Here is a 26,716-nt window from a genome sequence, read left to right on the forward strand (position 1 = left end):
GTAACCCCACGATGAAGCCCATGGAGATCGACTCCCACTTTCACTCTGGCACCTCAAGTGACCGAATCGTATCTTGTGGTCTGCGTTGCTCACCCTTTACTCTTTGGCAAGTTAGACACTTAGCCACAAACGCGGCTACATCCCTCTTTATAATAGACCACCAAAACGTTTTCTTTAGGTCCTTATAAAGCTTGTCACCCCCTGGGTGAACTGAATAAGGAGTGCAATGAGCCCCCGTCATGATCAACCTTTTCAAATCCGCATCACTAGGAACACACCATCTCCCATCAAAATGAACACTCTCATCTGTGTGGATAGAAAACCTCAAAGCCATGACACTCTCTACCCTTGCCTTCCACTCTTGGATCTTTGGATCAAGCTCTTGTTTCCTCTTTATGTCATCATACAAGTCTGGTTCGATCGTCAAGTCCCCGATGGCATCCCCTTTTCGAATCATATGAATCCCCATCTTGGATATCTCATCCCTCAACTTCAACAAAGACACAGCTATATATAACGAATGTACACTTTTCCTACTCAAAGCATCTGCCACAACATTGGCCTTACCCTCGAGATAGATGATACCCATGCCATAGTCCCCGATCAACTCCATCCACCGTCTCTGTCGCATGTTCAGCTCTTTCTGTGTGTAGATATACTTGAGACTCTTATGATCTGAAAACACCTTAAATGTTACTCTATAAAGGTAGTGCCTCTAAATCTTAAGAGCAAAGACAACTGCACTTAGCTCCAAATCATGAGTAGGATAGTTCTCCTCATACGGCTTCAGTTGCCTCGACGCATAAGCTATAACTTTCCCATTCTGCATCAAAACACGCCCCAAACCATTCTTTGAAGCATCGGTGTATACCTTAAAATTCTCACTTCCCTCAGGTAAAGCTAGGATAGGAGTCGTGGTCAAGCGCTCCTTTAAGGTTTGAAACCCCGTCTCACAACTCTCATCCCAACGAAATCTGGTCTCTTTTCGCATCAGCGCTATCATAGGTCTTGCGACCTTAGAAAAGTCTTTCACAAACCTCATGTAGTAGCCAGCTAAACCCAAAAAACTTCGAACCTCGGCAACATTTTTCGGTGATTCCCACTTAGTCACTACCTCAATCTTGCTAGGATCCACCGACACACCCTCTTTAGATATCACATGACCCAGAAAAGCCACTTTCTCTAACCAAAACTCGCACTTAGATAGCTTGGCGTATAACTGATTATCTCGCAAAGCCTACAAAACTAACCTCAGATGCTCCTCCTGCTCCTCCTTAGTTTTAGAGTAGACCAAGATGTCATCAATGAAGATGACCACAATCCTATCCAAGAACGGGCTAAAAATCTGGTTCATAAGATTCATGAAAACAGTTGGTGCATTCGTCAACCCAAAAGGCATCACTACATACTCATAGGGACCATAACGTGACCGAAAAGCTTTCTTAGGAATATCCTCATCTGCTATTCTCAACTGACAGTAGCCCGACCTCAAATTGATCTTAGAAAAAACCCCTGCGCCACTCAGCTGGTCAAAAAGATCATCAATCCTTGGCAAAGGATACCTATTCTTCACCGTGACATAATTCAGCTCCCTATAGTCGATGCATAGCCTCATGCTCCCGTCTTTATTTTTCACAAATAACACTGGTGCTCCCCACGGTGACACACTAGGCCGGATATACCCTTTGTCTAACAGGTCATTCAGTTTCTTCTTTAACTCTTCCAACTCTTTAGGCGTCATACGGTACGATGCTTTAGATATAGGTCATGTCCCCGGTTTGAGCTCAACATTGAAGTCGATATCTCTCTTAGGTGGTACCCCCGGTATATCATCTGGAAAAACATCACTAAACTCCCCAACCAAAGGTATATCAGACGCCGACTGCTCCTCCACACACATATCCCTCACTTGGCAAAGAATCAAGGGATACTTCTTTCTCAAACATGACTTTAAAGCCATCACTGCGATAAACTTACACTTTGGTCTCACCACAAACCCCCTATATGACACCTTGACTCCCTTAGGACCCTTTAAAGACACTGTCTTTTGTCTGCAATCTATCTTAGCATCATATGTGAACCCCCGCAATAAAGGTAAGATAAATACAATAATAAAATGCGGAATTTTAGGAAATTTTTGAAACTTTTAAAAATCTAAAGCGCGGGTTCATTAAAATCCAAAACACAAATAAAGGTTGCGGAAATAAAGATTTAATTATACAAACGTGATAGTCAAGGTGAGGGAAAATATATCCCTCGAATGACAATACAATAAAAGGTGAGTCTAAGCAATCCTAATAAACCGACTACAAGGCCAAAGTGCTCGCTAGCTCACACATGTCTTTACCCCATAAATGCACCAACTAGTACCTATCATTCATTTAAACATGAACGCCACAGTCAGTGGGGAGTAACTCAAGGTTCTCCCAGCCATAAATTGTCAAAATGAACATAACAAAGAACTAAAACAGGTAAATCATATAAGATACTTGTAAACGATATAAATATCAAGTTTATATGCGAACATGGCAATTAAATGAGATGGAACAAGATAGATAACATCGACATAATAAAGATTCAACTAATCATGTGAGACAATTAAATAAGTGTTCAACCAATGCAAACTACAAGAATGGAAACTGTAGCCATTACTTGGAAAACCACTTAGCAAACATTGCACAGGACGTGGCTACTAATGTCACATTCATACTTATAGCTTGCATCTCACCATAATAACGGATGGGAACATCAATCCCGACGGTCATATCGCAACTAGAGGGATTATAGCTCACCTCCAGTATCCGATAGTACCAAGACTCTCACAACCAAACAATAGAAGGCACAACTCTTGCCCTGAAAGACATATACAAAGTATAGACTCAAACAAGACAATCAACCCAGACTCCAACCTCTTGTAGGACGACGATCATAATACGGTCCTAGTCTAAACCTTGATCCAGACTCTCGGGATGGACGTCACTCGATTCGACAAACGATATACTAATCGTATCCAAGACTCGAAACATGACACACATATCCGTAACCAAAGGTCGAGTAGCCTCACATCGGAAACATGGCACACATATCCGTAACCAAAGGTCCGATGAAAGACGGAAGGATAACCCAATCCGGAAACATAGCACACATATCCGTAACCAAAGGTCCGAAAGGGGTAGAAGGGTATCCTAATCCGGAAACATGGCACACATATCCGTAACCAAAGGTCCGAAAGAGGAAATAAGGAATGTCAAGTAGTCACACAATGTAAAACGTCACACTTGGGTGACAAATAAGAGTAAGAATGATTACACAAACATAATGTAAACAAATCATGTGAAGTCCAACAAACTAATTATATGAAGTCCAACAAATGTGACACCACTAGCCCAATTTAAAATAAATGTGAAGAGTCCAAATGAATAAATATGACAAATGAATGATATTTAACGAATTACGTTATATAAAGCACGAGTCAAAATTTAAGTATATCCAATAACTCAGAAGTGACACCAAAAGTGCCATAATATGTGGCCCAAATAACATGAGATGTAAACGAGCCCAATCAAATAAACGATACAAGTCCAACTAGATGGACAAGACCAACCCAATTGGATAACCATAGTAAGCCCCAATCATTTAGTAACCAAATAACCAAGACTTGAAATAAACAAGGGAAGAGGGGAAGAAGGGGGTGTGCACTAGCCCCTTTACCTGAGACCAAACCAAACCACTAGGCCACCACCAACTCACGGCCAGGCACCGGCACTCGGCCAGCCTCCACCACGGTTAGCCACTAGCCATGGCCAACACTTCCCCTAGGGCGGTCCAAAACACCACGACCATTACTACCCAAAAGCAAGCAATACATGTAAAAACAAGACGAACTCATGAGTATGATTTGAGACGGAGATTACGACGACATTACTACTTAAAAATAGCCGCCTACAAGCACCAGGTTAGCCACCTAACTAATCCAAATACCACGCCCAATAGGGCAGCCGTGTACAGCCCCAAAAGCAGGCCGCAGACAGCTCCATATCATCCCCAAGAACCGTGTCAAAACCTAAAATTTGACTACCCAAAACAGAGTATAAAAACTGTCCTAAATTACTCCCTTTTTACGCATAAAATAGTCCAAAGGTGAGCTTTACGAAGACAACATTTGAGACGAGATCAAGACGGAAACTACTAACGACATTACGACCCAAATCAACCCTTTTATGCACCCCGGCATAGCCACCTATGACGGTCCTAAAACCGTACCCAAAACAGCTCGCAAAACACTGCACCCCAACTGGTATCAACACAGTCTTAAAAGAGTACCCTACCCGTCCCAAAAATGAACCCAAACAGCCACAATCACAAGTCCATGTGAGCCGTAAACCGAACTCAAGCAAACAGAGCTCAAGACGGAGTTTCGGACTCAAAACAGTCTATTTCAGACACCTATTTAAGACGAAAATTACCATAGAAGAAAGAAAAGAGTAAAGAACCAAACTTTATTACTCAAGAGCATATAAAACAACACATAAGACGGAAATTTCGACATTTGTCGAGTAACCTATCACCATTACCTTAGCTTCTCAAATTTCCGAGTGAAAACGTCCAAAAGAGCACGAGATTCCCTCCGGGTCTTCAAGCTCGTCAGCTAGAAGTAAGAAAACGGGTTATTTGAGTCATAAAACCGAGGTTGTCTCAAGACGGCATTTTTGAAATCTCAACAAAACTGAAACCTTCTTACCTTGAAAGAAGGAGGAAGGAAAGGGGAAGAGGATGGTATAAAAATTAGAGGAAAAGGTGGAGAAATGGAGTCGAAATCCGGGTTTGTAGGTCACGAAAATGGAGGTTGAGTATGGTTGTTGTTGCTGCTATTTTGTTTTGTTGTTTGCAGGATGATACGAAAAGAAGAAGGGAAAAAGAAGGGGAGGTGGGGACGCGAGGTGTGAGTGAGGGAGTATAAATATAATAATAATAATAATAATAATAATAATAATAATAATAATAATAATAATAATAATAATAATAATAATAATAATAATAATAATAATAATAATAATAATAATAATAATAATAATAATAATAATAATAATAATAATAATAATAATAATAATAATAATAATAATAATAATAATAATAGAATTGAATAATAATAATAATAATAATAATAATAGAGGAGAGAGAGAATGACTTTCGAGAGAGACTGCGATTTAGGGTTCTTCTGAATTTGTTACTGCAATGGCTCGATAAAAACGGAATAATCCCAAATTTAATAGAATAATTAGAGTAATGTCAAATAATAATTCATCAAAAACAAAAAAAAAACTAGTAATACGCCAAATACTAAAGCCAGTGGATCGAGATTTCAATCTTTGGATCATGATGACGATGTTCTTCCTGCTGATATTCAGTGCGAGGAACACGATCCTGATTCCGAGGATGTAATCCGTCCATTTTCCCTCAGTAATAGGATGAGTTCGATTGTGGAGGAGGAATCTGATGACGGTAGTAACTGGACGGAGGTATCTCATCATTCCCGTGGGTCTGAATCGTCTAGGGTAAGTCCTCTTCAACTAACTAATGAAGATGTCGAGAATGAACTTGCTTATTGGTCTACTGTGGTGTATTGTTATGTGTTGGGTGCTAACCCGTCGTTCAAAGTGGTGGAGGGTTTTGTCAAACGGGTTTGGGGATATACTGAGTATGAGAAAATTTCTTTTCACTCTAATGGTATTTTCCTTATTCGTTTCAAAACTGAAGCCATGAAATTGCGTGTGTTGCAATATGGTCCTGTGTTTTTTGATAACAAACGTGTGGTAGTTAAGGAATTGACCTCTGCCTCAAAATTGGTCAGGGAAACTGTGGATATGGTGCCCATATGGATCAGATTCTATGGTTTACCGCTGAAATTTTGGGGAAATGCGTTAATGAAAATTGCTAGCCTAGTAGGGAAGCCAGTGAGAACCGATAGTAATACCCACCTAAAAACATTCATTGGGCATGCTAGAGTGATGGTTAAGGTTAAGATGCGGGGGGGGTATTACTTGATGTCATAGAATTTGCTGATGAAATGGATGTTATGCACAGGCAGATAGTCCATTATGAGTGGAAACCTGTTCTCTGTCCGGGTTGTAATGGGCTTGGTCATATACAGCGGGACTATAGGAAGAAGCAGGAGCCTAGACAACAAAAGGCGAGGCAAGTCTGAGTTCCTAAGAAGCAGCCTCAATAACCTCTTGCTGAGCTAGTACCTCATGTGATTCATGTGCCAAACTTTTCTGTGGTCCAATCACAGCCAGTTGGAGGGGGTTATGCTAGGGGGATGGTTACTCCAATACCATGTTCTTTTACTCCTCTATCTCCTGCTATAATTCTTACAAGACTGACTAGGCAGGGGACTCAAATTGGTGCTGGTAGGAGAATATTTATGGAGGTCCTTGAGCATTCTGTCCACTATAGGAGGGTGCTTCAGGAGGACATGACTGGGGAACATAATTTGCTGGAAAATGGGTAGCATTGGATTCTGGAATATTCGTGGTATGAATAGTGTGAATAAGCAAAAAGACATTAGGTGGTTTTTGCATAATAATAATGTAGGCCTTTTTGGTTTGTTAGAAACTAGAGTTAGATTACATGCTATTAATAAAGTTCACCAGGGCATTGGGAGTGAATGGGCTATGGTTAATAATATTGGGAGTCATGATGGTGGAAGAATATGGATTATTTGGGATGGTTCTAACTATATAGTGGAGGTACTTAGTTCTGAGGCTCAAGTGATTAATACCAGAGTCACTTTTATACCTACTGGAAATATTTGGTGGATGTCTGTAGTCTATGGCTTTAACAGGGTCTCTGAAAGATTACCACTATGGCAGTCTCTTCAAATGATGCATCAGGTGGTTGCTGGTCCATGGGTGGTTATGGGGGATTTTAATAGTGTGCTTGCTATGGATGAGAGGATAGGTTCTGAAATTTCTGATGCTGAGATGAGAGATTTCCAGGACTGTGTGGATGTTTGTGGTATTAGGGATATCCCTTCACATGGATCCTTCTTTACCTGGAATAACAAGCATGAGGTTGGTTATATGGTGTTTAGTAGGATAGATAAAGCCATGGTTAATGATGATTGGCTTCTTAAATACCCTGACACTAGTACTATGTTCCACCCTGAAGGCATTTTTTACCATTGCCCTTGCACTATGAATATGAATCCTGATAGGGAAAGGAAAAGAGGGAGTTTTAAATACTTTAATATGTGGGGCAAGGACTCTGACTTTATCAAGATAGTTAAGGATGTTTGGGATGCTCAGATTCCTGGTCATAAAATTTTTCAGTTTGTCAAGAAACTTAAGTTGCTGAAAAAGCCATTGAAAGATTTGAATGGCTCTGTTTATGCTCAGATTGAGACCACTGCAAAACTTGCTCAAGTGATGCTTCATGATGCTCAGATTAATTTTCACTTGGATCCTAAGAATGTAATTCTCCAGAGGGAGGCCAAATATGCTGCTCTGATTTATAAAGAAAGGGTTGAGGCTAAGAGGAGTTTCTTAGCTCAAAAAGCTAAAGTCCATTGGGTATCTGATGGGGATGGCAACACAAAGTTTTTCCACAGTGCGCTATTAAAGCTAGGAGAATGCAGAATAGGATTTTGGCTATCAAAGATCTGGATGGGTAGTTGGCCTCTAATGCTGCAGAGATTGAGAAGGCTTTCATTCACTATTACCAGCAGCTATTGGGGACCTGTAAACCAGTGGCTAGGGTTTCTGTCCCAACTGTTAGGAAGGGCAATGTAGTCAATGATGATCAGAGGGTCCTCCTTACTACTGAGGTAACTGCTCTTGAGATTAAGGAAGCTTTAGCTGCCATTCCACCTAACAAGGCGCCTGGCCCTGATGGATTCACCTCCCAGTTCTTTAAAGATGCGTATGAAGTGGTAGGAGATGATCTCATTAGTGCAGTTCAGGAATTTTTTATTTCTGGCAGGATGCTCAAACAGGTGAATGCCACTACTCTTACCTTGATTCCCAAGAAGGCTAGGCCTGAGAGTATGACTGATTATAGACCCATTGCTTGTTGCAATGTGGTCTATAAGGTCATTTCTAAGGTCATTTGTAATAAACTTACTAGAGTGTTGCCTAGTATTGTAAGTGAGAACCAAAGTACTTTTATAAAAGGGAGATATATAGTGGATAACATCCTTATTTGCCAAGATTTGGTGAGATTGTATAAGAGAAAGACCTGCTCACCTTGATGTATTATGAAAATAGACCTGAAAAAAGCTTATGACTCCATTGAGTGGGAGTTTATCAAGCAAATGATGAAGGCTTTGGGTTTTCCTAGGAGGTTCATTCTTTGGATTATGGAATGCATCTCTACACCTTGGTTTACTTTATCACTCAATGGGAATAGTTTTGGGTATTTTCAAGGTAAAAGAGGGATCAGACAGGGGGATCCTATGTCCCCTTTGTTATTTACTATTTGTATGGAGTACCTCAGTAGGATTCTTGCTGAGGTTACTGCTACCATGGAGTTCACTTTTCATCCTCTTTGTAGACCACTTAGGTTGACTCATCTGTGCTTTGCAGATGATCTTTTAATGTTCTGTAAAGGGGAAAGAAATTCAATCATTGTTATACTTAGTGCCTTTGCTACTTTCTCAAGGGCTTCTGGATTGGTGATGAATTGTGAGAAGTCTGACATCTACTTCAATGGGATGAGAACAGAGGAGATTCAATACATTCTCAACATCTCTGGGTTCAGAGAGGGTCAGCTCCCTTTTAGATACTTAGGGATACCTATCTCTCATAAAAGGATGGCCATAGGTGATTGTTCTAGGCTGGTGGAGAAAGTGGTGCTGAGAATTAGAGGTTGGGGAGCCAGGAAACTTAGTTACGCTAGGAGATTGGTTCTTGTCCAAGCTGTGCTGACTCAATTGCATACCTTCTGGGCACGCATCTTTCTTATACCTGTGACTGTTCTGGACAGAATATAGAGGATTTGCAGAAACTATTTGTGGGGTGGTAATGAGCAATTCTACAAAATGCCTAATGTTGCCTGGGAGAAAGTTTGTTGTGATAAGAAATATGGGGGTCTTGGAATTGTGCACTGCAGGAAGTGGAACTTGGCTATGTTGGGTAAGTTTGTATGGTGGTTGGTATCCAAGGCTGATCATATGTGGATCAAGTGGGTGAATCATATTTACATCAAGGGGCAGGACTGGCTCTCTTATAACCCACATGTTCATTCAAGCTGGTCTTGGCGTATAATTTGGAAGACAAAGGATAAATTGAAAGCAGGATTTTGTGCAGGGACCTGGAATGAGCAACATGGTTACTCAGTTGCTAGTGGTTACCAGTGGTTGCAAGGACTTCAGGTTAGGGTGAATTGGTCTCCTCTGATTTGGAATAAAGTTAATTTGCCTAAGCATGCTTTTCTTGGGTGGATTGCTGTTCAGCAGAAGCTACTGACCAAGGATAGGCTTCTTAAGTTTGAGATTATCACTGATGGTCAATGTGATGTGTGCCTGGCTCATATTGAGATGCACCAGCAGATTCTATATGACTGTGTGTTTAGTGCTATGTGCTGGAGTCAGCTGAAGACTTGGCTAGGGATCAACATGCCTAATTCTGGCATTCTGGACTGGAGTATACGTTGGAGATGCAGGTCATTGATGAAGAAACAAATTGTCTTTACTGCTATCCTTGCAATGGTGTACCATATATGGCAAGCACGGAATCTGTGCAGAATTGAACTTCGTCTACCTAAGCCTGAGGTGATTCTTGCTAGGGTGAAGGTTGATATTCAGTTGCGAGGGCAATGTATAACTTGGAGGACTAAGTTTCAACAGATGCCTTGGGCACCATGGACTAGTATTGTTTGATTGTGTATGTTAGTAGGTGTCGCATTAAGAATGATGTACTGGTGACTATGTAATCTGAACTCTTAATTATTCTAATATATTTCACATTTCACCAAAAAATAATAATAATAATAATAATAATAATAATAGTAATAATAGTAGTAATAATAATAATAATAATAATAATAACAAGAATAATAATAATAATAATAATAATAATAATAATAATAATAATAATAATAATAATAATAATAATAATAATAATAATAATAATAATAATAATAATAATAATAATAATAATAATAATAATAATAATAATAATAATAATAATAATAATAATAATAATAATAATAATAATAATAATAAGAATAATAATAACAAGAATAAGAATAATAACAAGAATAAGAATAATAATAATAATAATAATAATAATAATAATAATAATAATAATAATAATAATAATAATAATAATAATAATAATAATAATAATAATAATAATAATAATAATAATAATAATAATAATAATAATAATAATAATAATAATAATAATAATAATAATAATAATAATAATAATAATAATAATAATAATAATAATAATAATAATAATAATAATAATAATAATAATAATAATAATAATAATAATAATAATAATTGTTCCGAGTGTAATTCCGGAGCAGGGTTTGTTACCACGTAAGCTTATAGAATGATGACTTTGCTTGACTCTTCCTTTCGGCCTCTCCTGAAACAATGAACAAACTGAGGGCTCGGCTTGGTACCGAGCGAACTCACTCCGACGCTCAAGTCAGTAAACTTAAAGGGATTAAGTTGTGTGTTACCTGGCACAAAATATATTGTAGAGAGATAAGGGAGTTTATACCAGATTAGTGTATTTAATCGATTATTTTCGGATCCTTTCCTCAATGAGGGTTGAGGAGTATTTATAGACTTTCACCTTTAGTCACGTAGTGGCCAAGTGGCCAAGTGGCAGAGCAGGTGGAAAGACTGTTCTACCCTCGGCCGAGGGACCCATGGCAGGCCGGCGGGCCCTATTGACTCCATGCCGAGGGGTCTTGGATGTGAGTACGCGGATGTGTATCCCGGCTAGTTGCCTAGCCGAGACCCAGTGACAGCCGACAGTCGCGCTGCGTCGGTTAGGGTCATCCAAGGTGTTGACTTGTCAGTGGATATCTTTGACCTTGCTCAATATATTGACTCGGTCGTGGGGTGCAGAATATGCCCCATCAATTTGCCCCAGCGTAGTCTATGCCGTGGTATGGACCTTCGATGAGTGTTGAGCGTATTCTGCGTAAGTAAAAATTTCTTCCCCAGCTTCTTCTTCCTCGGCTTGGTTCTGCTCAGGCCGTACCGTATCCCCCCTCCACATGGATGTGTAAAGGGCATCAAATGTGGAAAAGAAAATGGCGCTGGCCGAGACCGAGGTTATGAGTGCCGTGTACTTTTGATTGCCCCCAGCCGGTGCTGCCAAGCTCGGTTGAACAGCGGGCCGTTTGGAAAGTAGATACCAAGGATCATGTTGAAGAAGATACGTCGATTGGCATTCTGTCAAGGAGCGTGTTGAAGAAGTTTTGTAATTGTTTGTCGATTGACATTCCATGGCTGCATGCTTGACACGTGGCTCGGCGTTGATTGGTTGACGCTTCATAGGCTTTGCCCTGATTGGTCCGTTTCATGAGCTTTGCTCTATAAATAGAGCAGTTAGCCCCTGATTTTGGCCGCCAAAAATTCACTTTCTCAAAAAAATTTCTTCTCTCTAGCCTTCTTTGACGAAACTTCCCTCTAGTCTTCAAAGCGTTACTCGGCATAACACTTTTCTAAGGTAAACAAACAAATTTTTCAACTTTTATTTATTAAGTATTTGTTGTCATGTCTTCTGCTGATGCTGGACCTAGTAATCCTGCGGCGGGGGGCTCCCCGTCGCGCCCTGATGAAGAGGAGGCACTGGTTGTCACCCCGTTAACCGTTGGGGGTCCCAGGCCGCTTTCTCCTGAAATTGATCCAAAATATTTGGAGGATTTCGAGGATGATGGTGATGATGTTGATGATGACGGTGATGATGTTGATGATGACGGTGATGATGTTGATGATGATGGTGATGATGAGGAAAGGACTCATTCCGAAGAGGAGAGGCCGCATCTCTTGGATCACGGCGACGCCTGTAAGATCAGTCCTGATCGTGCTTGGACAAACAAGTTCGCCGGTTGTTCGTTACAACTTTTTGAACATCATTTCTCCTTCAAAGGGGAGTATAAGATCGTTATTCCTAAGGAGGGTCAGGGCTCACATTGTCCTCCCCCTCGGGTTGTATCGGGCGTATACATCGACACCGGAGTATGGGCTCCGGTTTCCTCTGAATGCATACGTTGCTGCCATAATTAAAGCAATGAACGTCGCTGTGGCACAGCTGCATCCGTTGGCCATTAGGACGATTGTTGGCTTTGTGTGGCTATGCCAGTTTAAGGGGGAGGCCCCAACGGTGAACCTCTTCCGCCGGCTTCATCACCTTCGACAGAACGTCCAAGGTGGCACGGGGTGGTATAGCATCTGACCGAGCGGGTTATATCACCGTCTCTAAGCTTACTTCCTGCAAGGACTGGAAGGCGCGGTGGGTATACGTCGAGGTTCCGGAGGATTATCCACTGCCCCGGTCCTTCCAGCACCGTGTCAATTTGCGGTGTGAGAGTCGGGGGAAGCGTGAGAAATATGTCTCCCGGAATAAGCTTAAGATTGACGCCTTGAGGGTTCATCTCAATGAGGACGAAAGGCGGGCAATGAAGTTTGTTTGAGGCGAGAAGGATGGGACGCCTTGAAGGGATGGATGCCCCAGACGCAGATCATTCTTCGGATGAGCCGCTCAGCACGTCGGCCTCATACCGCCCTCGAACAGGGTGAGTGGGGTCGGTGTGAGGCCCATCTCTGCTTTTAATGTTTCTGTTTTTGAACTTTGATTTATTTCTTTTACTTAACTCTTGCTTCGTTTCCTTTGCAGACCGCTTTGGCCCGGAACTGTCTGTTGACATCCTCGAGAGGTTGGGACTTGACAAGAACAGGAGAGTTGTTGAGTTGCATCCTAAGGCCGCGGCACGTGATCGCAGACCGGCCGCAAACGAACTCATGGAGCAGCAGTTGAAGGTTTTGGATGCGGGGGCGGCTCAGAGGAAGATCGCCGGTAACGTGCCACGCCGAAAGTCAAGTGCAACGTCTACGGCGGCGACGGCGTCAACTTCAGTTCAACCTTCAATCCCTGCAGTCCAAAAGGAGAAGGTGGTGGTCGTCGTTGACGTCGATGAGGAGGTCACCGTTGCAGAGGAATCTCCTCTTCTACGTAAGAGAAATAAGACAGCGTCTGCTGCTGCCGCTGCTACTGCTACCGAGGCCGGCAAAGAAATGGGTCCTCCAACCAAGAAGGCCAAGCCTGGTACAAATCTAACCTGTGGCTCAGATTTAGCTGGTTCATTAGGCGTTCCTGATGACAGGCTCTCTGGTATGTCAATGAATGTTGACATGGATGCTTTGTCCGAATTTTTTGTAGATCAACTGCCGCCGTCTACCGGCCCCTCTGAATGGCGATTAGAGAAGCGGCCTGTGCAGACGGGTGATAAGAATGCCGCCGTCGTCTCCTCCTCCCCGAAGCCGTCAGCCGCCCAGATTAGGAAGATGCTGGCGAAGTGGGCTGACGTGGCCGATGCTCACATTATGGAGCAAGAAAAGGTCATGGCTGAAGCTGCCCCTGTGCTTGAATGGCTTAGGCTTGAGCTTGATGCTTCTAAGCAAGAGGCCGAGAAGGCAAAGAAGGACTTCCAGGCCGCCGAAAAGGTTTTCCTCGCTGAGCGAATGCTCGAGGAGGATGCTGAGAAGGCGGTCCTAGCCGAGGGGGCCAAGGTTGAGGCTACGGAGGCTGACGCCGCTAAGCTGCGGGAGGAGCGGGACAAGCTTCAGCCTGCTTTCGACTTTGCTGTTGCTAAGAGGGAAGAATGGAAGTCTCTGTATTTGGCTCAGTCGAAGGCACACAGGTACACAAAGGCTATCCTCGCCCGGAGGGAGGAGGACATTGAGACGCTCCAAACTGACGTCATCCCTAACATGTGCGCCCAATACCGGGACCAGGCCGAAGAAGCTACCAGGGAAGTAATCAGAGAGCTCTTTCCTGACGGCTCCTTCCCATGGCAAAAATTCGACCAGCTGCTTGATGATAAGGTGGCTGATGCGGATGCAAAGGTCATGAGGAGACAGAGGCTAAGAAGGCCGCTGAGAGAGGTCTGCGGAGAAGGCGGCCCATGCTGAAAAGGTGAAGGCGGCCAGGGAGGAAGCTGAGAAGGCAAAGGCAGCTGAAGCTGCCAAGTCGGCTTCTGGGTCGCCCACTGATGGTGATGTCGTTACTGCTGCTGATGGCGAGCAGAATCAGGCATAGGGAGACGGGCGGTCGTCACGAGATTCACCCGGCATCTCGGATAGCTTCAGCTGTTCGGGGGCTAAATATTGAGCCTTTCCTCCTGTGGACAGCAGGGGCCCACGGGGGCGCTTGGGAAACAAGCGTTTGCATTTGTATGGAGTCGCCACCAATTTTTATGGGAAATTGGAACCGTTCGAGTACCTCGTGTCATGTCAAGACACAAAGTAGAGACATGAACACTAAGCAATCGTTACCCTTAGCATTCTATGTCTAGAATGACTCTCGTGGATGCCAATGAACACGGGTGTTCACAGATATCTGGAGTAAGGGGTGAGGGTGCGTATTAGGAAGCTCTTTTGATCGAACACCTAATCCCGCCCGCCTCGATAGCGGCCTCTACTAATGATTAGGGACATCATTCGTACTTGATATATCGTCGGCTATATGCATGCAATGCAACATCCAAGTTTTAATCCTAGCATGTGAGAATTAGACTAAGTCGGTTGACACGTAATTAGCATACAATTGGGTCGAAGTAGGATTTAATGCTCATTTACATGTGAGAACATACAAACAATAAAAGAAATACAATAATTATGAATTACAATAATGAAAATCACATTAATTACATTGGATTAGGCGATTTATGTCGAAAATACCTTTAAAAACGGATAGTTTGATAAAAAGGATAAAAGAAAGAAATAAATTAACGAACGGATCAGAAGGTGATATTACGAATAATAGTTAGTTAATACGTAGTCTAAACAAACTAGGTCAAGGCAGAAACGGAGTTCAGGGACAGAACTCAGCCAGGAACAGGCGCAGCAGAGCTCGTCCTTTGAATAGGCGCGCAGACGCGTCCATTCCGTGGCTCTGGCCCGTCGTGAAGCCGTAATTGCAAGCCGTTAATGTTAATTGGTGACTTAATGATCGATTGATGATATTTACTCGGATGAAAGTGATTAATAGGTTATTTAACATATGAATGGGTCATGAAAACAGTAAAACGTGAATAAGACGGAATTAAACGGATTAACATAAGATGGAATAATGACAGAAGTGAAAAATATTAATGAGTCAAACGAATTAAATCGATTAACTAAGTTAGATACGATGGATTAATGACTAATATACGATGAACATGTGAATAAACAGATGTAAACTATATCAAAGACGAATTCCAGAAACCCAATATTGACGAATCGAATCTCTACAACCTGGAATTGAATTTAATGACGAAAACCCGCGAATATGAGATTACAAGGGATTTAAGTCGGACTTATGATGGTTAAAACATATTAATGAATGATGATTACAACATACATATGAATTATATACTATTATGGCGAAGAATTAACAAACAAACGAAACAAAAGAAAGGATTTTGGAACGAATAACAGAGGACGAACAAAGAAGAAAGGAAGCAGGAACCGCGGCAGCCTCACGAAGAGGCGCAGCAGGAACTGCGCTCCTTCGAAGAGGCGCAGCAGTTGCTGCGTCCTTTCTCGACGGTTATCTACTGGAAATCCGTAAAAAGAGGTTTTAAAGCATAGTTTTAGAAATCGGTTTTAATGGTATTTTCGACGTAAACCTTACAATTGATGATACAAAAGATAAATACAATAAATAAATAAGGATTATACACCCTCAGACTTACATGTTGACGAAACGAGAAGGACTAAGATATCGATTAGTGATGCTCGACGCGAATGCAAAGAAAGTGCCCTCGTAAGAGGAAAACGATTAATTAATTAAGTTGATTGAGTGTAGTTGGTCAAATTGGTCGGTCATGCAAACGGGGAGGCTGGTACTCAGAAAGATCTGAGCTTACGTGGTCGAAAGTTCAAGCACGTAGACGCCAAAAAGTAAGAACAAAGTCTAGAATGCAAAGGGAGAAGAGAAGGGCGGACACTCGCGTGAGAAATATGAGGAGCGAAGGCTCCTATTTATACTAATCACGTGAAGGAATTAGGGTTTCGGAGACTCTTTCGAAGTGAATCTCGGAAAGATATGAAAAAGATACGAGAAACATGCAGAAAAGGGCCTGGGAAGAGGCGCAGCAGCCACTGCGTCTCTTGGAAGAGGCGCAGCACCTGCTGCGTCTGTTCCCAAGTGGTTTCCTCCTGCTGAAGAAAGATTTCCGTGTTTGAGTTATGGTAGGACGGAAATAATCCGGTTTTTCTTAATATCTTTTGAGAATATTACGGGAAATTGCTTACCAAAAGATAAGATTTATGAAATATGGAATAGAAATATCCGGAACATTCCAGAACATTCTGACTCGGGATTTAACGGTTATCAGAAAATGGAGACGGTTTTAGGCCCGGACTCCGAATGTACTCTAATTACTGTCAAAACGACCGTATCGGGACGTAGATGACAACTAAGAGGTAGACATTAATATTTGAGCAATCACTTGACGATAATCTTACGAATTGTCACAAATCGTTCCGCGTATCAAACATGCGGCCCAATCATCACCGGGTGGTTTGCGGGAGGTGCAGAAACGAGGTATCTACACCTCCCTGCCATCTTTTGGCACTTAATGTCTTATGTCTGTAACCTTTTGTTGTTCCTTCTCTTTTTGTAAACTCTTGGTAGGTTGTGTTTAGGCTATCCCAATGGGGATGGCCGTCGACTTCTTTCTTGTATTACCTGTAAATACTTTAATAAGAGTTTGCTTATTTTGCCTCCAGCTTGGCCGAGGTCTTTATCTCATTTTCATCTGAGTTGTCTTCTTTCGTTATTAGTTGATCGCTTTTTTTTTTTTTTTCTACCTTCGGCTTGGCCGAGGCAGTTAGAATGCGTATCTCAACTGTACTTAACGTTTTTAAACATGTTGGCGTGTCGGTCGCTTCCTCCACCGCCCGAGGCGGTCAGATTTGCGTTTCCCAACCGCCGTTGTGAACATGTTAGCGTATCGGTCGTTGTGTCCCCGTCACTCTCGGTCTGGCCGAGGCAATCGGGGTTACGGCGCGACAGACGTCAGATCTGAGACGTGTTGATCGCTTCCTCTTTCACTCTCGGCCTGGCCGAGGCGTCCGATTTGCGTTTCTCAACCGTACTTATACGTTCCTAAGCATGTTGGATCAACTGCTGTGGGGCAAGTCGCGTTTCCCTCATCACCCGCGGCTTTGGCCGAGATGATCGAGTTTACGTTTTGACTGCTGTTGTAAATATCTTGGTATGACTATGGGAGGGGCACTTCATTTTGATATAAAACTTGAAATATTCTTCATTAGATATAATCAAGCGTTGGGGTGCCCACAACGGTCTCGGACACCTCCGCCGCTATACGAAGTATTTTCTAAGATTGTCGGTGTTCCAGTGGCTCATTAGAGGCACTCCCTCCATGTCTGTCAGCCGGTATGTACCCGGCCTCATTTCTTCAACCACTTTGTAGGGTCCTTCCCAGTTGGCCGTCATTTTGCCATGGATGTTTCCATTGTTGGTGGCGGCCGACTTTCTTAGGACTAGATATCCTACTCTTAGGTCCCTTTTGTGGACCCTTCGGTTGTAGGCTCTTCTCATTCTGTTTTGGTAAACGGCTAAGTTGAGCCGTGCCGTGTCTCGACTTTCTTCGACCAAGTCTAGAGAGGCTTTCAGGCCTTCCTCATTTTCGACTGGGTTAAAGGTTTGCGTTCTGAATGTCGGCACCGATGCTTCAATTGGTAGGACGGCTTCAGACCCATAGACAAGGTGGAATGGATTGTATCCCGTTGCTTCTTTCTCCGTGGTTCTAAGGGACCACAGGACGCCGGGTAGTTCATCAGCCCACCTTCCCTTTAGATCTTCAACCTTCTTTTTTAGCCCGTTTAGGATTGTTTTATTAGCTGCTTCCGCCTGCCCGTTGCTCTGAGGGTGGCAGACGGAGGAGTATGCAAACTTGATACCGAGCTTTTCTAGCCAGTTCATCACCATGTCACTCCAAAACTCTCGGCCGTGGTCAAACACCATGACTTGGGGTAACCCAAATCGAGTTATGACGTTCTCCCAAATCACCTTTCTTACGGCCGCCGTGGTTTTGGCAGGTACTGCGACAGCTTCGACCCATTTGGTGAAGTAATCAACGGCGACGATCAGTACTTTCTTCCTCCGGAGGCCGTCGGAAATGGCCCTAATAAATCCATCCCCCATTGTGCAAATGGTAGGGGGATAAGTACTGGCTGCAAGTCTCGGGAAGGTGCATGTATCACCGGAGCATGCATCTGACAATTCTTGCACTTCTTGGTCTTAGTTCTGGAATCTTCAAGCATGGTAGGCCAGAAGTAGCCGGCTCGAAGAGCTTTGTGGGCTAGCGTTCTTGCCCCCATGTGATGTCCACAGATGCCTTCGTGAATTTCTGTCAGTATGAGCCCCGCGTCGGCTGGGCCGACACATTTCAAAAGTGGTCTTATCACAGACCTTCTGTATAGCTCTCCTTCGAACACCAAGTATCTTGCGGCGATCCTCTTTATCTTTTGAGAGAGACTGCGGTCCTCCGGTAACTCTTTTGTTAGTTTGTATTTCATTATCGGGGTCATCCACGTCGTCTCGGCTTCTATGTCGCCCACCATGCCGACGGTCTCAGTGATGCTTTTAGCATTCCTGATATCCACCAGCACGGTTCGGCTGACATTCTTGATGCTTGAACTGGCAAGTTTTGAGAGACCGTCGGCTCGGTTGTTCTCAGACCTGGGGATGCATTGGATTTGGAAAGATTTCAATTTTGCAGTGTCAGCTTTTACTCTTTCCAGGTATCTTACCATCCCGTCGTCTCGAGCCTCATACTCTCCTCTGATTTGGTTAGTCACCAATAGTGAGTCTGTCTTCAACACAATGTGTTCCGTCCCGGCAGCTCTAGCTAGCTCGACTCCAGTTATCACCACCTCGTATTCGGATTCGTTGTTTGAGGCCGAGAAGGTAAATTTCAAGGCGTACTCAAACTCGTCCCCGTTTGGGCTGATGATAAGGATGCCGGCTCCTGAGCTGTTCGTCGTGGAGGACCCGTCGGTGTATACTTCTCATACTTCGGGATTTGGTTCTTCTTGATATGTGCACTCGGCCAGGAAGTCTGCAAATGTCTGCCCCTTTATCGAGGGCCTCGGCTTGTATTGAATGCCGAAGCCGGATAGCTCTACTGCCCATTTGATGAGCCTGCCGGATTGTTCAAATTTTTCCAATGTTTTCTCCAATGGTTGGTCGGTAAAGACCGTCACAGGATGCGCGTCGAAGTAAGGTTTCAGTTTCCTTGCAAAGAACGACGACAAAGAAAGGCTGCTTTTTCAATCGGTGGGTAATTTCTCTCGGCGGGTAGCAGTGTATGGGTGACAAAGTAGATTGGGTGTTGCTTTGCTTGTTTTCTTCTCCGATGATTACGATCGATTGTGCGTGGCCGAGGTAATCGCTATGTATAGATATAGCGTCTCCCCCGAGATCGGCTGGACAGGTCGGGAGAGTTTGAAGATGAGCTTTCAGTTGCCTGAAAGCTGTGCTCTGTTCCTCCCCCCAGCTGAAGTCTTTATTCCCCTTCAACACTTTGAAGAATGGGGTGCTCTTGTCGGCTGACCGAGAGATGAAACGGGCGAGAGCCGCCATCCTCCCGGTCAACATCATAACCTCTTTTCGATTCCTCGGCTCCGGTAGGTCCAAAGATTGCTTGGACTTTCTCTGGATTGGCATCAATTCCCCTGGCGCCGACAAGTACGCCGAGGAACTTACTGCCGGACACCGAAATTGCATTTCATTGGGTTAAGTTTCATCTTGTATTTCCTTAGTGAACAAAATGTTTCGCTCAAGTCGGCCAAGTGCTCGCTGTCAGACTTGCTTTTTACAATAGCATCGTCGACGTAAGCCTCGATGTTTCGCCCTTTTTTATCTTGAAACACTTTGTCCACCAGCCTAGTATAAGTTGCGCCAGCGTTTTTCAAACCGAACGGCATCATTTTATACATGTATGTGCCGTGTATGGTGATGAATGCTCACTTAGGCATGTCTTCTTCGGCCATGAATACCTGATGGTACCACGAGAAGGCGTCGAGCGAGGCTCGGATAGTGTAGCCTGCCGTTGCGTCTATTAAACTATCTATTCGAGGCAAGGGATAGCAATCTTTAGGGCATGCTTTATTAAGATTTGTAAAATCAACACACATCCTCCACCCCCTGATGACTTCTTCACCATTACAACATTTGCTAGCCACTCAGGGTAAGTACAAGGCATGATAAAGCCTGCCTCTAACAATTTGTCTACCTCGGCCTTGATGGCCTCATCTTTCTCGGCCGAGGAGTTCCTCATCTTCTGCTTGACAGGGCGAGCGTTGGAGAGCACGTTCAGCTTGTGAACGATCACCTCTCGGCTCACGCCTGGCATCTCGGCGGCTGAGTACGCGAAGACGTCTTTGTTCTTCCTCAGCAGGTCTAGGAGGTCGGCTCTGAACTTTGGCTCCAGGCCGACATCGACAGTTACGGTGCGTCCTGGGTCAATTTCCACTTGCTCGGTCTCGGCTCCCTCGACCATGCTGACGTTGTTGGTGCTCATCGGATCACCCTTCTGTCGTAAGGATGGGCTCTTCCCCTTCTCTGATTTCTTTGCCACTTTGAGGGATTGCATGTTACACCCTCTGGCAGATATTTGGACATTGACAACTTCGTCTCTCTCGTCCTTTGAGACGAGCTTTTGTGCCTCCCCCCGGTCCGAGACATACATCAATGTCAGGGCCCGGATGGACATTACAGCGTCGGCCACGCTCAAAGTAACCCGACCTATCAGAACATTGTAGGCGGACGAACCATCAATGACCACGAACTCAGATAAAACATTCTTGGCCGCATCGTCTTGGCCGAACATCACCGGCAACCTGATTGACCCCAGGGGTACCAGGCCGGCCCCAGAAGTCAGTATAGTGGGTTGGTGCGGGGGCTCGGGTCCTCAATCTTCAGAGATTGAGGAAGCATTCCCTGAACATGATGTTTGTGTAGGCGCCCGTATCAATTAGGCACCTCTTAACCAAGTGGTTGGATATGTCCAGGTGGACTACCGGCGGTCGTCAGCGGGGGCTACGACTCCTTCGTAGTCTTTCCTTCCGATGGTTATATCGGGGACGGTGGAAGCGGGGATCGCTGTGGTGGGCACAAAGTTGATGGCTTGGTAAAGCTCATTTAGGTGTCGTTTGTGCCCATTAGCTGACCCTCCGTTCTCGTCTCCTTCGGTAACCACCTGGATCACTCCCATCCTCTGGAATACTGATTTCCTATTCGCCCCGTCGGAGCTCGTTTCCGGGGCCCCAGCTACATACTTGCTGAGGGCCCCCTTTCGGATCAGCTCCTCGATGGCGTTCTTCAGATGCCGACAGTTGTCGGTCTTATGGCCGGGCTGGCCGTGGTAATCGCAAAATTGGCTTGCGTCGCCTTCCGCCCTCGTCTTGGGGAGTCTTGCCCACTTTTGCCCTTCATTCTTGCTCAGGGCGAAGACCTCGGCCGGAGACTTGACCAGGGGGGTGTGACCGCTGTACCGCTTATGGGTGTATGGTCCCGAACTCCCCCCGGCGCCCGCCGAGTTCTGTCTCTTATTAAATCTCTTAGGCCGTGACCGATTCGTTTCACGGTGATCTTCATCAGCATTCTCCCGGCGGCTCTTCCTTTCTAGGTGCCCGGCCTCACTGTGGCCTACCCAGGTCTTGTGATAGTCCTCCACCTTTACGGCTCGGTCAGCCATCTTTCTGGCGGAGTCCAGATTGAGGACCTCACACTTGATCAGCTCATTTTTGAGCTCGCCTTTCGGGAGGACTTTCATCAGTGCGAAGGCCGCCAGCTTGGTGTTTAGCTCACGGATCTGCTGAGCTTTTGCGTCGAACCTCTTCACATTGCTTCGTAGAGACTCGTCGTCCCCCTGTCGGATAGTGAGGAGATCTGATGTCTCCACGGCCCTCCTCTTGTTACAGGCGTATTGGGCTATGAAGTTATCCCTTAGGTCGGCGTAGCAGTATACCGAACCATTAGGCAGCCCCTTGTACCAACTCTGGGCCATCCCATGCAGGGTTGTTGGGAAGACCCGGCACCATACCTCATCAGGCTGCTCCCATACCGACATGTAAGACTCGAAAGCCTCGGCGTGGTCGGTTGGGTCACTGTCCTCTTTATATGACAGGGACGGCAGCTTCAGTTTGGTCGGTACGGAGACGTCGAGGACATAGGCACTGAGGGGTTGTCTGACCACGTGTCGAATGACACGTGGCGATCGGCTCCGCGCAGCCCTAGTCCGGCTTCTCTCCCCGTGGCGGGAAGGGCTTCTTGTTGTCCGACTTTGGAAAGTCGGACTTCTTTCTTCGTTTCTTCGGGGGTGGCCTCGTTGTTGCGGCGGCGACGCTGTCCTCCCGTGAGTGGGGGAAGGACTTCGGTCTGCCACCAGCACCACGGGCACCGCCGGCGTCCTAGTATGCACGGCTCCTTGTATTGCCCCGGACAAGTTGTTCTGAGTCATTTTATGGGCCCTGGTCACCTGCGGGTGTGCTGTCGTCACCGTCGTTGCGGCGGGGGTGATCGGCGTATTACCCATCAGGTCCAGGAACAGCTTCAGTTTGGCTGCATCGACCACATGTCCCATGACAGTGACATGGCCGGCAGGCAGCGATGTTTCTGGTAGTATCGGCATCCCGTACGCCGGTTGAATTACTCGGCCGGTGGGGGACTGCCCGATCTCAGAATGAGGGACTGTGTCATCCTGGTAGAATGCAGTTTCGTCGCTCACAATTACTTCTTGTTGTTTTGACATCTTCTTAGCTTGTTGGGTGGGTTTTGTTTTGTGTTTTGTTTTGTAAGGGATTTGACTAGCTTTTAGTATTGAATTCCCCACAGACGGCGCCAATTATTCCGAGTGTAATTCCGGAGCGGGGTTTGTTACCACGTAAGCTTATAGAATGATGACTTTGCTTGACTCTTCCTTTCGGCCTCTCCTGAAACAATGAACAAACTGAGGGCTCGGCTTGGTACCGAGCGAACTCACTCCGACGCTCAAGTCAGTAAACTTAAAGGGATTAAGTTTTGTGTTACTTGGCACAAAATATATTGTAGATAGATAAGGGAGTTTATACCAGATTAGTGTATTTAATCGATTATTTTCGAATCCTTTCCTTAATGAGGGTTGAGGAGTATTTATAGACTTTCATCTTTTGTCACGTAGTGGCCAAGTGGCCAAGTGGCAGAGCAGGTGGAAAGACTGTTCTACCCTCGGCCGAGGGACCCATGGCAGGCCGGCGGTCCCTGTTGACTCCATGCCGAGGGCTCTTGGATGTGAGTACGCGGATGTGTATCCCGGCTGGCTAGTTGCCTAGCCGAGACCCAGTGATGACAGTCGCGCTTGCCAGGTCATCCAAGGTGTTGACTTGTTTGTGGATATCTTTGACCTTGCTCAATATGTTGACCGGTCGGCGGTGCGATAATATGCCCCATCAATAATAATAATAATAATAATAATAATAATAATAATAATAATAATAATAATAATAATAATAATAATAATAATAATAATAATAATAATAATAATAATAATAATAATAATAATAATAATAATAATAATAATAATAATAATAATAATAATAATAATAATAATAATAATAATAATAATAATAATAATAATAATAATAATAATAATAATAATAATAATAATAATAATAATAATAATAATAATAATAATATTGGGTTCGGCAGCTGTTGCCTTGCTCAAGCGGATCCAGAAATTCTCGGTATCTCAGGATGCGGGGGCTCGGGTGGCCGCTTACATTTTTACTAGACTTAGCTTTGCTGTTGCTAAGGGTGTGGGAGCCCAGCTTGTTTCTCGGCTCCCCACTAATTTCATGTAAACTTTTGTTTTTCATTTAATGAAAGCTGCGCGCATCCTTATAATAAAAAAAAATATTAAAAAAAAAAAAAAAAAAAAAAAAAATTAATAATAATAATAATAATAATAATAATAATAATAATAATAATAATAATAATAATAATAATAATAATAATAATAATAATAATAATAATAATAATAATAATAATAATAATAATAATAATAATAATAATAAGGATTATATAGTTGTAGAGTGTAAGAGAGTAGGTACATGTGTTGTTGATATATGGTTGGTCGACATTAAAAATAGTCTTACATGTGAAATGTGACGATCTATTGCTAGACGGAAATTCGCCTTAAACCCACTATAATTTAAGACGGAGCTTTATTATTATTACTGTCGTTATTAATATTATCCGACTAAAAATATTTATTTTTATATAAATAAGCTTATAAAAATATAGCTTTTGTTAAAATCAAGTTTAAAATAAAATTAGTGAAATTAAATAATTTAGAAATATAAAATAAAGTAATAGAATGGTTAAATAAATTATAAATGTCAAAAATGAGAAATTCACGGGTGTTACATCATACCTGCCCAACCAGTCCATCCCGACGATGACCTCAAACCCATCCATAGGAAACTCTAACAAGTTGACTAGTAAGTCTACCTTCCTCACCAACATGGACACATCTCTATACAGCTTAGAACAAGACACTGACTCCCCAGAAGGTATAAACACACTATCTTTTACAAGTTCATGCTCTCCCAAACCCAAAGCTAAGGCATGACCCCTAGACACAAAAGAATGGGTTGCTCCTGAATCAAACAGAACGAAAGATGGTGTATTATGAACAACAAAGGTACTGGTAACCACATGAGCATCGTTCTCTGCCTCCTGCTTGCCCTTCATAAAGAGCTTCCCACTGCTTTTTTTACCTCCACCCTGGACCGTGGTAGTTGAAGTAGTCGGCTTAGCTGCCGAGTTCTGTGTCACACTGTTGCTCGGACGCTGATAGGACCCTCCGTTGTAGCCGCCATTATTGTTGTTCTATCCTCCACGATTGCCCCACGACCCAGATGGCCTGTTGCTAGCAAAGCTTTGGCCCGGAGCCTGAGAAAAGTTCCCCTGATAAGTCCCCGGAAAGCTCCTCCTACTCTGGTATTGGTGCACTCATGCCTCTTGTGACCCACTCCGCCACAGTTGAAGCATGTAAGGTTGGAGTTATCACTGGTACTCCGACCACCGCCTCTTCTCCAAGTTTGGGATCCCCCTGCATACCCAAACCCTCCAGAAAAAGCCCTAGACTGACCATGATTGCCCCTCTTGTGGCCCGACTGGTTGCCACTCTCACTGTCCGCCTTTCTCTTCTTAGCATTCCTTTCCTTAGCCTCCTTGGCCAAGTCCACCAACCTCTCAGCATGCCCAGCTCGTGCATATATCTCTTTCAGATCGGTAAGCACCCCAGCTAGTAGTATTTCCATGATCTTAAATGCCAACCCCTTTTCAAAACGGAGAGTTATACCTCGCTGACCCAACTGCATATCCTCGGCGTAACGTGACAACTCTAGGAACCTGTGGTAATACTCCGTGACAGTCATATCATCAGCTATGGTGAAAGAATCAAACTCAGCCCTTAGCTTGTGACGGATGTGCTCCGGCACAAAATGCTCCCTAATAGTGCTCTTGAGACTTGCCCATGGTATAGCATCGTATCCCTAATCCTTGTAGTATGCTCTGACATCCTCTTTCACATTCTGCCACCAAACCCCAGCCTCACCTCTTAGATAGTACGCCACTTGTTCTACCGCCATCTCTGCCGGACACTTCACGACTTCAAGAAGACTCTCCATATCGTGCTGCCAGTTATCGAGGAGCTTTGGCTCACTAGTGCCCTCATAAGTAGAGGGGTGGAAGCGAGCAATGATGGTGCTTAGATGGGATGCGACCACCGGTTTCTCACTTCCCATACCCACATTCTTGAGTGCCTCCATGAGCGCATCTTGCTGCTCAATCTCACGGGAAATCTCATCTACAAACATCTCAGAAGCTTAGCTTGGATGTATGCAGCTGACCTCTTTCGCGGCATTTTGAGCTGATATAAGTAAGGAAACGTAAGCACATAGCCTACGGCTCAAAATAAACAAAACCCTTCGCCAAAGAAGTACTCGGCCGAGTACGGTGAAATACTCGATTGAGTATGGACTACTCGGTCGAGTAATGCTACTACTCGGCCGACTATTCCACTCCAGTAGCCAACCTCAAAAACATATAAAACACACTCGGTTGAGTATACATGTTACTCGGCCGCCGAGTATGCCTCACTCGGTCGAGTACCTCTCTTACTCGGCCAAGTGATCACAACCAGTAGCTACTGCTACGTATACACAGACGAACACTCGGTCGAGTGCTTGGTTACTCGACCGAGTATCCCCTACTTGGTTAAGTACCCGCCCTGCTCGGTCGAGTCATGCCAAAAACGACCTATACACTTACGATGACATACGTAAACATGCAATTTCTATATCCAACACTTTACAACCCTTCCAAAAGCCAAGTAATAAATCACACATCATGCTCAAGTCTATCATGTTCTACTACGCAATTCACTTTCCCATATACTACCATGTTCA

General features: G+C 44.1%; 1 protein-coding gene across 1 annotated transcript; it reads left to right on the forward strand.

Moving 5' to 3' along the window:
* The first annotated feature begins 9,037 nt into the window (after positions 1-9,037).
* Positions 9,038-9,877, forward strand: LOC141590526 (uncharacterized). The gene has a single exon (XM_074411113.1). The coding sequence runs from the start codon at positions 9,038-9,040 to the stop codon at positions 9,875-9,877; it is 840 nt and encodes a 279-aa protein (XP_074267214.1).
* Positions 9,878-26,716: the final 16,839 nt, after the last annotated feature.

The sequence above is a fragment of the Silene latifolia genome, chromosome 7, assembly GCF_048544455.1.
Source record: "Silene latifolia isolate original U9 population chromosome 7, ASM4854445v1, whole genome shotgun sequence".
Taxonomy (NCBI): Eukaryota; Viridiplantae; Streptophyta; class Magnoliopsida; order Caryophyllales; family Caryophyllaceae; genus Silene; species Silene latifolia.